Source organism: Sapajus apella, unplaced genomic scaffold (genome assembly GCF_009761245.1).
Source record: "Sapajus apella isolate SASKATOON/1434 unplaced genomic scaffold, GSC_monkey_1.0 scaffold190, whole genome shotgun sequence".
Lineage (NCBI taxonomy): Eukaryota > Metazoa > Chordata > Mammalia > Primates > Cebidae > Sapajus > Sapajus apella.
In genome coordinates this window covers 381276-395114 of record NW_022437130.1, presented here as the reverse complement: position 1 = coordinate 395114, position 13839 = coordinate 381276, and the positions used below count along the sequence as shown (strand labels likewise).

The window sequence follows — 13839 nt, the reverse complement described above, 5'->3', positions numbered from 1 at the left end:
GAGCCAGCCTGTCTTCCTCATGAGTCTTGAGCACTTGGCTCCCCTACCAGGCTTGTCCCTGGCTTGGGCCCACAGTATAGCTGCCCCGCCCCCAGCTGGTCATCTTGATTAGCACAATCCTGTGTTTCTCTGGGGTGGCACTCCCAGAGGCAACTGACAGCCCCTCTGCTGCTGCCACTGCTATGGTATTTCCCTTGCTGCCTCTGGGCAGGGGAGCGAACAAACACCCTGAGTGCTTTCCTCGCACCTCTAACACACTGCAGCCACCTACAAAGGAGGCCAGACTGTCTTCCCCATGACTCCTGTCCCCCCTACTCTTTACCAGGCAGGGCCCCCAGATTGGCTCCACAGTGCAGCCACCCCAGTGCCAGCTGGTTACTCCCATTGTCTGTGGCTCTGAGTTTCTCTGGGGTGAAGCTCCCAGAGACAATTGACAGGTATTCTGCCATTGCTGCTGCCGAGGCCCCTATCCCTGCTGCCTACAAGCTGGGGAGGGAATAAAGCCTGGGCTCACCCCAGGGCTGCAGTGCTCAGCTCAGAAGTGCCAAGCCAAGATCTGCAGCCGGCACTTGAGAAGAGAGGAGCCCATACTCTCAGAGCACTGAGAGGGTGCATGCATGAGTGAGGTGGGCTGCTGAGGGAGTGCAGCATGCCTCCTTCCACAGGGCTGATCTGGAAAAGGTGTGGCCTTCCTTCCTGCCTCACCCTCTGCCCAATGAGCCCTGCATCCCAGAACATGTAACAAAAGAGACCTGGGCACAGTGCCAGTGCTCAGAGGACACTCACCCGGGGCCCAGGAGCATTGCAGAGTGCTTTCTCTTCACTGCGAGTAGTACTGCAGAGCAAAGCTGCAAACCTAAATACAAAGGAGCCAAACAGCTAAGAGCCTATCTATGGGCCATTACTCTTAAGCACCATCTACTAGATCATAGCCCAAATTGTAAGACCAAAAATTGTTAGATACTTACCCTGTGAAACCAAAGGCAGGAATTCACCCACAAATAAAGATCCTGCACAGAGCCTTGGCCCTCTGAAAACATCCAGATATGAAGCCAACTGACTGTACTCAAATTATGCCACAGTTAAAGGAACAGTGATCTTCTCAGACAAGAAAGAACCAGCACAAGAACTCTGGCAATTCAAAAGCCAGAGTGTCCTGTTACCTCCAAAGGAGTCCACTCACTCGCCAGCAATGGTTCTTAACCAGCCAAAAATGACTGAAATAACAGGCATAGAATTCAGAATCTGGATGGAAAGTAAAGTCATCTAGATTCAGAAGAAAGTTGAAATCCAATTCAAGGAATCCAAAGAATCTGGTAAAGTGATCCAAAAGCTGAAAGACAAAATAGCCACTTTAAGAAAGAACCAAACCAAACTTCTAGAGTTAAAAAATTCACTATAAGAATTTCATAATACAATCAAAAGTATTAATAAAAGATAGATCAAGCTGAGGAAAGAATCTCTGAGCTCATAGTTATTTTAATTAACTCAGTCAGACAAAAGTAAAGAAAGAATTTTAAACAATGAACAAAACCTCTGAGAAATATGAGATTATGTAAACAGACTCATTAGCATTTCTGAGAGAGAAGGATACAGAAATGGACAACTTGGAAAATATATTTGAGGATGTAGTTCACAAAAATTTCCCTATGATTGCTAAAGAGGTTGACATGCAAATTCAAGAAATACCAGAGAACCCTGGTAAGATACTATACGAAATTACCATCTCCAAAGCACATAGTCATCAGATTCACCAAGGTCAATGCAAAACAAAAAAATCTTCAAGGCAGCTAGATAGAAGTGTCAAGTCACATAGAGAGGGAACCTCATCAGACTAGCAGCAGACCTCACAGCAGAAACTTAACAACCCAGAGGGTTCGAAGGCCTATTTTCAGCATCTTTAAAGAAAATAAATTCTAACAAAGAATTCCATATCCTACCAAACTAAGCTTCATAAATGAAGAAATAAAATCCTCAGATAAGCAAATATTGAGGGAATATATTTCAACTAGGCCAACTTTACATGAAGTCCTTAAAAGAGTGATAAACATGGAAGTGAAAGAGTGATACCTTGTGCCACAAAACACACTTAATCACCTAGCCTACAGGCACTATAAAGCAATGACACAATCAAGTCTATATAACAATCAGATAACAACATCATGACTGACATTTTTTTGAGCTGTAGCCCCATCCAAATCTCATGTCAAATTGTAATTAGCATGTTGGAGGTGGGGCCTAATGGTAGATGACTGGATTATGGGGGTGGAGTTCTTACAAATGGTTGAGCACCATCCTCTTAGTACTCTTCTAGTGATAGTGAGTTATGAGATATAGTTGTTTTAAAAGCGTGTAGCACCTCTCTCACCCCTCCTTCTTGGGCATGTAAGACGTGCTTGCTTCTCCTTTCACCTTCTGCCATGATTGTAAGTTTCCTGAGGCCTCCCCAGAAGCTGGGCAGATGCTGCTATGCTTCCTGTACAGACTGTGAAACTGTGAGCCAATTAAACCTCTTTTCTTTATAAATTATGCAATCTCAGACATTTCTCTACAGCAATGAGAGAATAGACTAATACCATGACAGAATACAAACCTCACATATCAGTACTAACCCTGAGTGTAAATGGGCTAGATGCCCCACTTAAAAGGCATAGAGTGGCAAGATGGATAAAAAGACAAGACCAAACCATCTGCTATCTTCAAGAGATCCATCTCAAATGTAATGACACACACAGGCTCAAAGTAAAGAGATGGAGTAAAGAGATGGAGATGATTTCCACCACACAAATGGAAAACAAAAAAGATCAGGAGTCACTATTCTTTTGTCAGATGTAACAGATTTTAAACCAATAAAAATTAACAAGGACAATATAGAATGATAACGGGTACAATCCAACAACAAAACTTAATTATCCTAAATATATATGCAACCCACATTGAGGCACTCAGATTCATAAAATAAGTTCCTCTTGGCCTATGACAAAACTTAGACAATCACAGGATAATAGTGGGAGACTTCAACACCCCATCGACAGCATTAAACAGATCACTGGGGCAGAAAACTAAGAAAGAAACTCTGGGCTTAAACTCAACGCTTGACTAATTGGACCTAATAGACATCCACAGAACACTCCATCCAACTATCACAGAATATACATTCTTCTCATCTGCACATGGATCATATTTTAATATTGACCACCTGCTTGGTCATAGGCAAGTCTTAATAAATTTAAGAATTGAAGGCCGGGCGCGGTGGCTCAAGCCTGTAATCCCAGCACTTTGGGAGGCCGAGGCGGGTGGATCACGAGGTCAAGAGATCGAGACCATCCTGGTCAACATGGTGAAACCCCGTCTCTACTAAAAATACAAAAAATTAGCTGGGCATGGTGGCGTGTGCCTGTAATCCCAGCTACTCAGGAGGCTGAAGCAGGAGAATTGCCTGAACCCAGGAGGCGGAGGTTGCGGTGAGCCGAGATCGCACCATTGCACTCCAGCCTGGGTAACAAGAGCGAAACTCCGTCTCAAAAAGAAAAAAAGAACTGAAATCTTGCCAAGCACAGTCTTGGACAATAAAAATTAGAAATCAATATTAAGAAGATCTCTCAAAACTACACAAAATCATGAAAATTAAACAACTTGCTCTTAACTCCTGCATGAAAATTGAAATTGAGGCAGAAATAAAACAAAAATTCTTTGAAATTAATGAAACTCAGGGATATAACCTACCAGAATCTCTGAGATGCAGCTAAAGCAGTGTTAAGAGGAAAGTTTATAGCACTAAATGCCTTCATCAAGAAGATAGAAAGATCTCAAATTAACAAAGTAACTTCACCTAAAGGAACTGGAAGAAAAGAAAAAAACAACCCCAAAGCCAGTCAAAGAAACGAAGTAAAAATTAGAGAACTGAATGAAATTGAGATGCAAAAATCCTTATAAAAGATCAATGAAACCAAGAGTTGGTTTTTCAAAAACAAACAAACAAACAAAAAAAACAAGATTGATAGACCACTGGCTACATTAACACACACACACAAAGATCCAAATAAGTATAATCAGAAATGGCAAAGATGACATTACCACCAATCGACAGAAATTAGAAAAGATTCTCAGAGAATACTGTGAACAACTATATATACACGAATTAGAAAATCTAGAGCAAATGAATAAATTCCTGGAAACACACAATCTCCCAACTCTGAACCAGGAAAACATTGAAATGCTGAAGAGACCAATATTGAGATCTAAAACTGAATCAGTAATGAAAAAAACTACCAACCAAAGAAAACTCAGGGTCCGATGGATTCATACTGAATTCTACCAGACATACAAAGAAGTACTGATACCAATCCTATTGAAAGTATTCCAAAAAATTGAAAAGGAAGGCATCCTATCTAACTTATTCTGTGAAGTCAGCATCAGCCTAACACCAAAGTCTGGCAGAGACATTAAAAACAACAACAACAACAACAACAACAAACCTTCAGACCAATATCCCTGATGAACATAGACACAAAAATTCTCAACGAAATGCTAGCAAACCAAATCCAGCAACACATCAAAAAGTTAATATACTATGCTCAAATGGGTTTTATTCTTGGGACGCATGGCTTGTTTAACATGCACAAATCAATAAATGTGAGTTGCCAAATAAACAGAATTAAAAGCAAAAACTACATAATCATCTCAATAGATACAGAAAAAGTTTCAGATAAAATTCAACATCCCTTTATGATAAAAATCCTCAACAGATGAGGCATCAAAGGAATATACCTCAAAATAATAAGAGCCGTCTATGGCAAACCCAAAGCCAAAATCATACTGAACAGCCAAAAGCTGGAACCATTCCCCTTGAAAACTGGAACAACACAAGGATGCCCACTGTCACCACTCTTACTCAACATAATACTGAAAGTCCTAGCCTTAGCAATCAGGCAAGAGAAATAAATAAAAGGCATCAAAATATGAAAAGAAGTAGACAAACTATCTCTTTCCACCAGCAATATGATTCTATATTTAGAAGAGCTTAGAGACCCCACCAAAAGGTTACTAGACCTGATAAACTATTTTAGTAAGATTTCAGGACACAAAATAAATGTACAAAAATCAGTGGCATTGCTGTACACCAATAATGTCTAGGCTGAGGATCAAATCAAGATACACAATCCCATTTATAGTAGCCACAAAGAAAATGAAATACCTATGAATACAGCCAACTGAGGAGGTGAAAGATATTTACAGGGAGAACTACAAAATACTATGGAAAGAAATAAGAGATTACACAATAAATGGAAAAACATTCCATGCTCATGGATTGGAAGACTCAATATTGTTAAAATGTCCACACTGTCTAAAACAATTTACAGATTCAATTCTATTCCTATGAAACTATCAACATTGTTCCTCACAGAATTAGAAAAACTATTCTAAAATTCACATGGAATCAATAAAAAGCCTGAATAGCCAAAGCAGTCCTAAGGAAAAATGACAAAGCTGGAGGCATCATACTACCTGACTTCAAACTATTTTATCAGGTCATAGTAACCAAAACATATGGTACTGGTACAAAAACAGATAGAAAGATCAATGGAACAGAATAGAAAACTCTAAAAGCCACACACAACCAACTGATCTTTGACAAGGCCAAGAAAAATAAGCTACAGGGAAAGGACTCGCTACTCAATAAATGGTGCTAGGATCACTGATTGGCCATATGCAGAAGCATGAAACTGGACTCTTTTGCCACATACAAAAATTAACTCAAGATGGATTAAAGGTTTAAATGTAAGACCTCAAACTATAAAAATCCTAGAAGAAACCTAGGAAAAACCCTTCTTGATATGGGCTTTGGCAAATAATTTTTGGCTAAGTCCCCAAAAGCAATTTGCAACAAAAACAAAAATTGACAAGTGAGACCTTATTAAACTAAAGAGTTTCTTTATGGCAAAAGAACTATTATTAGATTAGACAGACAATCTGTAGAATGGGAGAAAATATTTGCAAAGTATGCATCAGACAAAGGTCTAATATCCAGAATGTATAAGAATCTCAAACAAATCTACAAGCAAAAAACAAATAACTCCATTAAAAAGTGGGCAAAGGACATGAACAGACACTTCCCAAAAAAGATATACAATACAAGCACCCAACAAAAATTTTAAAATGTTCCTAATTATTAGAGAAATACAAATCAACATCACAATGAGATACCGTCTTACTCTGGTCAGAATGGCTATTACTAAAGTCAATAAACAACAGTGCTGATAAGGCTGTGGAGAAAAGAGAATGCCTATATACTGTTGGTGGGAATGTAAATTAGCTCAGCCGCTGTGGAAGTTTCTTAAAGAAAAGTTTAGAGATTTATTAAAGAACTTAGAACTACCATCCACCCCAGCATTCCCATTACTGGGTATATACCCAAAGGAAAATAGATCATTATATGAAAAAGACTCAAGCACTTGTATGTCCATCATTGGACTATTCATAGCAGCAATGAGAGGGAATCAACCTAGGTGCCCAAAAATGGTGGATTGGATAAATAAAATGGGGTACATATACACCATGGAATATTATACACCACAAAAAAGAGTGAAAGCATGTTTTGCAGCAATATGGGTAGAGCTAGAGGCCAAAATCCTAAGTGAATTGAGGCAGGAAAAGAAAACCAGTTACTGCACGTTCTCGCTTGTGAGTAGGAGCTCAACTTTGAGCACACATGCACATAAAATGGGAACAACAGGCACTGCAGACTGCCAAACGTGGTAGGGAAATGGGTTGAAAAAACTCCACTGGGCACTGTGCTTACTACTTGGGTGCAATACACTCACATATCAAACCTGGACGTGCACCCCCTGTTTCTAAAATAAAAGTTGAAAAAAAAGAGAAAGCTACACCAAAACCTGAATAGGACATTTGTTAAAGGAAGTAGTTGACACGTCGATATTTTTCTTTTCTTTTCTTTTTTCTCTTTTCTTTCTTTTTTTCTCTTTCACTCTGCCGTTATCCACCTTGCCTTTTTTTTTTTTGAGACACTGTCTCACTCTGCCACCCAGGCTGGAGTGCAGTGGTAGGATCTTGGCTTACTCCAGCCTCAAACTCCCAGACTCAAGTCTTTCTCCTGCCTCAGCCTCCCAAGTAGCTGGGACTACAGGCATACACCACCATGCCCAGCTAATTTGTTTGTATTTTTTGTAGAAATGGGGTCTCGCTATGTTGCCCAGGCTGGTCTTGAGCTCTTGGCCTCTAGCAATCTGCCCACCTCAGCCTCCCAAAGTGCCGGGGTTGCAGTGGTGAGCCACTGGGACTGGTTCACGTCAATATTTCTTACAAGCATAGATTTAAAAACAAATAAAGGCTGGGCACTTGGCTCACGCCTGTAATCCCAGCACTTTGGGAGGCCGAGGCAGGTGGATCACCTGAGGTCAGGAGTTCAAGACCAGCTGGGCAACATGGTGAAATCCCATCTCTACTAAAAATAGAAAAATTATCTGGGGGCGATAATGCATGCCTGTAATCCCAGCTACTCGGAAGGCTGAGGCAGGAGAAGCGTTTGAGCCCGGGAGGTGGAGGTTGCAATGAGCCAAGATTGCACCATTGCACTACAGCCTGGGCGACAGAGCAAGACTCTGTCTCAAAAAATAATAATACACAAACAAAACAAAACAAATACTACTCCTTGTCATGATTGGCAGCCAGAAATATATTAATAAGACAACTTTCATAATATGCGAGTCTATCTACCAAAATTCCCCAAAGATAACCAATGGTTAAATATTGAATGGTTTCTTCCCAAGTTCACAGGAATGAGACAGGATCTACTATCACCATCTGTATTCAATATTGTAGTGGATAAATTGGCAAGTGCAAAAAGGAAGTAAATGAAATGAGAGACTTCAGGATTGGAAAGAGAAATAAAACAATATCGTAACATGATTGTATACTTAGGAAACCACAAAGAATCTACACTGTATGAAAATTTATATGTGAATCAATTAAGGTGCTGATTAATACAACATCAATGTACAAAATCAATTATATTTCTATCTGCTAACAATAAAAAAGACAAACCAATTTTTAAAATGGGTCAAAAAATTCGAATAAACATTTCTCCAAAGAAGGTATACAAATGACCAAAAAGCACACGAAAAGATGTCCAACATCCTGATTCAACAGAAAAATACAAATCAAAACCACAATGAAACACTACTTCACAACTACTAGGTAGGTCAACTACAATAAAGCTTTATGTTATATATCTTCACTACTACAACGACAACAATGAAAACATTTTAAAGCTATACTAAATGCAAATTTAGACAAACTGACCAAAGATTCAAAGATAGACATATATATGTATGCTCCTTTTCAATGAAGAAGTGTCTTTTCAGTAACTAGTGCTGGGTTAATTTTATACACATATGGAAAAAAAAATTCTGGACATCTACCTCACATTGTATGCAAAAGCAATTCCAGAGGGATTGCACATCTAATGTAAAAGGCAAAACAATAAAGATCTTGAACGACAAGGACAACAGCTTCATGAACGTGGAGTAGGCAAAGATTTTTAAAATAGAATACAAGAACCACTAACCATAAAGGAAATGTTTGATAAAATGTACCATGTTAAATTTAAGAACATCTGTTCATGAAAATACATTATATGAGGATGAGAAAGGCAAGCCATAGAATTAGGGAAGATATTTTCCATACACATATCTGACAAAGAACTCACAGTCTAGATGATTTAAAAACAAAACAGAACAACAACAAACTCCCTTTCAATAAGAATAAAACCACCCAATGGAAAAAATAGACAAAAGATTTGAAGAGACGATTCCCACAAAAGGATATCCAAATGGCCAAGAAACATAGGAAAATGTGCTCGACTTCATTGGTCACCAGGGAATTGCAAATTAAACCCCAATGAGGCAGCTGAATTTCACTGTAGAAAAAGAGCTAAAATAAAGACACAAGCCAAGGTGGAGAGCACATGGAAGTGGAAACTGGTACAACCACTTTGGAAAACTGGCAGGATCTGTTAAAGCCGAAAATTTTCACACCTATAACCCAGGAATTCCACCCTAAATACATACCTGATGTGTACATATGTACCATGTGCAAAAATCTTCTTAGCATCCTATTTGTAATACCTGCAAACTGGTAACTAGCCAAATTCCCTTAACAGTAGAGTGAGTAAATGAACTTCAGGATGTCCACATAACAAAATACTCTGTAGCAATGAGAATAAACTCAGTACAGCTACGTGCAACCACAAAGATAATGTTGAGGGAGAAAATCTGCAAAACACTGTATTCCATTTATGTAACATGAATACATATAAAGAGGATGTATATCTATATATATAGATATATACACATGTACATGTATATATGATGACAGTGATGTGTTTGGTTTGTGAAACTCATTGAGCTACATATCTATGATTTGTACACTTTCTGTATGTATGAAGTATACTCTGCTTTTATAAAAATTTCCTAAAAAATTCTTATTTCGGTAAATGGACAATTTAAAGAAATGTATTAAGTAAATAATAGTTTAGGTTTTACAAATATTTGTGAGTTGAATGAATGACCGATCTTCAGAGAATGTGCATAATTAGCTAGGCGTCATCCCACACATCTTCCTTAGTGGAACCCCATTCCACTTTCCATCACCCTCATCCTCAGGCCTGCCTGCCCAGGCCCCTTTTCTGTTGCAGCCCAGTTGGACAGCCCCTTCAGTGGGGGCTCCCCTTGCTCCTTTTGTGGCTCCTGGCTCAGAGGAATAAGCCTAATCTCTAGGCTGAAAGCCATTTAAGGGATGGGGCATCTTTCTCATGAACAAGTGTGACTTGACCAAGGCCATAGAACTGGTTAGTTACAGAAATATGTTTAAATACATCTCAAACATCTTGACAACCAGCATTCTGTTCCAGTTTAGAAGGTTTCAAAGGGGAATCCCCTAATTCTACAATCCATATCCAGCTCACCCACTGTGGCATTGAATATTCTGGTGTTAGCAATCCTTTGGGTCATATGTACATCTTTCCCCTGGTCCCTCTTACAGTGGCAGTCTCCCCTCAGTGTCCTGCCTCCCACAGAGTCACAGAGGAGATTGTGGTAGAGCAGGCCAGGTGCCATCAGCTGCCCTGGCTTGAACCAGGGTTGGCTTCTCTGAGACCAGCGATCTCTGCCTAGTTGCTGCCTTATTCCTTCCCCAGGTCTTTCCAACCATCCTACTGCCATGAAGATCGCGGTGATTGGGCAGAGCCTATTTGGCCAGGAAGTTTACTGCCACCTGAGGAAGGAGGGCCACGAAGTGGTGGGTGTGTTCACTGTTCCAGACAAGGATGGGAAGGCTGACCCACTGGGTGAGTGAGACGCCCGCAACAACAGGGAAGCCGATGGAGGACGGCCGGCTTGCCGAGGCAGAGGGGAAGCAGTGGGTGGGAGGCTGACAGCCAAAGTCTTTGGGGCCATAAGCAGTCTACCTTGAATCCTGCTCCAGTGCCAACTGGCTGCTGGGCTTTGCTGGAATAAAGTGGTGATCCCCTCCCCACCTGATTATGGGGTGGCATTAGTGTCCTGGAGAAGGGCTGTAGAGAAGCCCTGCCTGGTCCCAGGTCCCACACAGAGCTTCTCTGTCCCAGCATCCATGCTTGGGAAGGGCTCCATGTTCTGAACTGGGGGTCCATCTTCTGAAAGGTGGGCATGCACAGCATCACCATTGCTGGGGCTGCTGTCAAAACACACTGCTCTACTCACCTGGCAGGGAGAGACCCGATCACAAAGGTGGTTTTCCCAGGGCGAGGCTTCTCCATTGTACTCTGGATGTGCCGACCCCTGCGATTTCCCCAAATGTGGGAAACTCGACTGCATAATTTGTGGTAATGGGGAACTGCAATTGCACTGTCCCCTGGCATTTTAATTTTTTAAAAGAAAAGAAAAAAAAAACACACAGAGTACTGAGCCCACCCTGGGAGTTTCTGATTCAGAATGAGGTGCAGTCTGAAATTTGTATCCTCTGACAAGTACCTGGGGGTTACTGGCGTCTCTGGTACAAGGAGGAACACAGTTTGAGAATCACAGGTCTGGGCCACTGCCTTTGAGCTGGGAACCTCAGCAGGCGGGATGCAGGGGCCTCTGCTTGGATGAACAGACCCTCTAGGAACACTGACTGGTCCTTCTCAGGCCTGATGGAGATAGGCTGTGGGGCAGGGCTTAAGAATAGAAGGCCAGGATTAGGAAAGGGGGCTTGTAGGCCTGGCCAGACACAGAAGTGTGGTTTGTTAAGGAATAGCCAGCCTCCCTTAATAGAGAAGCTGCAGCTTGACCCTAGAATCAACTGCAGCACCTACCACCCCATGCCAGCCAGGCTTCAGTCTTGGATATGACCACAAGTGAACCATGAACCATGACATATCCTGACCCCACCACAGCCTGGGTCCCACACCCAGCCGCTAAGTGACCACTCACCCCAGCTGCTGACCCTGGACAGAGAGCAAGCCTGGCTGGGTCTCCTACTTGACCTTGGTCTCAGATGTCCTGCAGCAATACTTCATTGGTCACTGTGAGACAGCTTTTGCAAGCGCAGTCCAATTTGCTGACATCACATTCCACCCTCCCTGAAAACCACCAGACACCAGGACAGAGTGACAGAGGAGGATGCCAGAGAGGAGGGCCAGTCTAGTCAGGGGCCAAACATCACACCAGAGGCTCTAACAGAGAACTGAATATGAGGAAGTATTCCTTGGGTATTGAAGAGTGGAAGGCAGAGAGCCCTAAGTTATAGGGAACAGTGACCGCAGGAAGCAGCTGCCCACTCTAAGGCTGAGATAAAGGAGGAAGCTTTAACTACAAAAACTTGGGAGCGAAGCAGCAGCTTCTCCGCTCCTTCTGGAATCTCTCCCTGGTTCAGCCCGCCTGCTTCCACTCCTGCCTCCATCATGTCCATCAGGGTGACCCAGAAGTCCTGCAGGGTGTCCACCACTGGCCCAGGGGCCTTCAGCAGCCGCTCCTTCACGAGTGGGCCCAGTGCCCGCTCGAGCTCCTCAAGCTTCTCCCGCGTGAGCAGCGCTGGCTTCCACGGTGGCCTGGGTGCAGGCTATGTGGGGGCCAGCGGCTTAGGCCCGGGAGGCATCACCACCGTCACCATCAACCAGAGCCTGCTGAACCCCATTAAGCTGGACATGGACCCCAACATCCAGGCCGTGCGTACCCAGGAGAAGGAGCAGATCAAGACCCTCAACAACAAGTTTGCTTCCTTCATCGACAAGGTGTGGTTCCTGGAGCAGCAGAACAAGATGCTGGAGACCAAGTGGAGCCTCCTTCAGCAGCAGAAAACGGCTCGGAGCAACATGGACAACATGTTTGAGAGCTACATCAACAACCTGAGGCGGCAGCTGGAGACTCTGGGCCAGGAGAAGCTGAAGCTGGAGGCGGAGCTTGGCAACATGCAGGGGCTAGTGGAGAACTTCAAGAACAAGTATGAGGAAGAGATCAATAAGCATACAGAGATGGAGAATGAATTTGTCCTCATCAAGAAGGATGTGGATGAAGCTTACATGAACAAGGTAGAGCTGGAGTCTCGCCTGGAAGGACTGACTGACGAGATCAACTTCCTCAGGCAGCTGTATGAAGAGGAGATCCGGGAGCTGCAGTCCCAGATCTCCGACACCTCTGTGGTGCTGTCCATGGACAACAGCCGCTCCTTGGACATGGACAGCATCATCGCTGAGGTCAAGGCGCAGTACGAGGAGATCGCCAACCGCAGCCGGGCTGAGGCGGAGAGCGTATACCAGATCAAGTATGAGGAGCTGCAGAAGCTGGCTGGGAAGCACGGGGATGACCTGCGGCGTACGAAGACTCAGATCTCTGAGATGAACCGGAACATCAGCCGGCTCCAGGCCGAGATTGAGGGCCTCAAAGGCCAGAGGGCTTCCCTGGAGGCCGCCATTATAGATGCTGAGCATCGTGGGGAGCAGGCACTCAAGGATGCTCGTGCCAAGCTGCAGCAGCTGGAGGAAGCCCTGCAGAAGGCCAAGCAGGACATGGCATGGCAGCTGCGTGACTACCAGGAGCTGATGAACGTCAAACTGGCCCTGGACATCGAGATCGCCACCTACCGCAAGCTACTGGAGGGCGAGGAGAGCCGGCTGGAGTCTGGGATGCAGAACATGAGTATCCACACGAAGACCACCAGTGGCTATGCAGGTGGTCTGAGCTCTGCCTATGGGGGCCTCACAAGCCCCGGCCTCAGCTACGGCCTGGGCTCCAGCTTTGGCTCTGGCATGGGCTCCACCTTCAGCCACACCAGCTCCACCAAGGCCGTGGTTGTGAAGAGGATTGAGACCCGCGATGGGAGGCTGGTGTCTAAGTCCTCTGACTTCCTGCCCAAGTGAACAGCTGCAACAGCCCCCCTGCCAGCCTGCCCCTCCTGAGGCTGCCCCAGAGCCCGGGAGGGAGGTTGCTGTACAGGGGAGCACAGGGAATGGGAGACCCATCCGAAGCTCAGCCCTAGCCCTCAGCCCACCCGTGGGGAGTTTACTGCCTGGGGACCCCCCTTGCCCATGCCTCCAGCTGCAAAACAATTCAATTGGCATTTTTTTTTTTTTTTGGTCCCAAATAAAATCTCAGCTAGCTCAAAAAAAAAAAAAAAAAAGCAAAAAAAAAAAACAACAACAACAACAAAAAAAAACTTGGGAGCTTGGGCCTGTAATCCAGGCCTTTGAGGAGGATGTGCTGGTGATTGGGCAGGAGGAGGGGCCCCCTGCAGGCTGTTCCTGGGCCTCTGGAGAGTGTGTGTGTGTGTGTGTGTGTGTGTGTGTGTGTGTGTGTGTGTGTG

At 43.7% G+C, this 13839-nt stretch overlaps 1 protein-coding gene, 1 non-coding gene and 1 pseudogene across 4 annotated transcripts in view; all 3 read left to right on the top strand.

The window, feature by feature from the left end:
* ALDH1L1 (aldehyde dehydrogenase 1 family member L1) overlaps window positions 1-13839 on the top strand; it is an 89187-nt gene that overhangs the window by 20787 nt on the left and 54561 nt on the right. For both annotated transcript variants that reach the window (XM_032269244.1, XM_032269245.1), the window contains exon 2: window positions 10217-10366. In XM_032269244.1, the coding sequence (XP_032125135.1) occupies window positions 10240-10366 (127 nt within the window). In that variant the 5' untranslated portion in view covers window positions 10217-10239. The remainder of the gene's footprint in view (window positions 1-10216; window positions 10367-13839) is intronic.
* On the top strand, window positions 10753-10914 carry LOC116543593. The gene has a single exon (XR_004265627.1). It is a non-coding gene; the product is annotated as a U1 spliceosomal RNA (small nuclear RNA).
* Window positions 11927-13411, top strand: LOC116543583 (annotated as a pseudogene). The gene has a single exon (XR_004265622.1). The product of XR_004265622.1 is annotated as a keratin, type II cytoskeletal 8 pseudogene (transcript).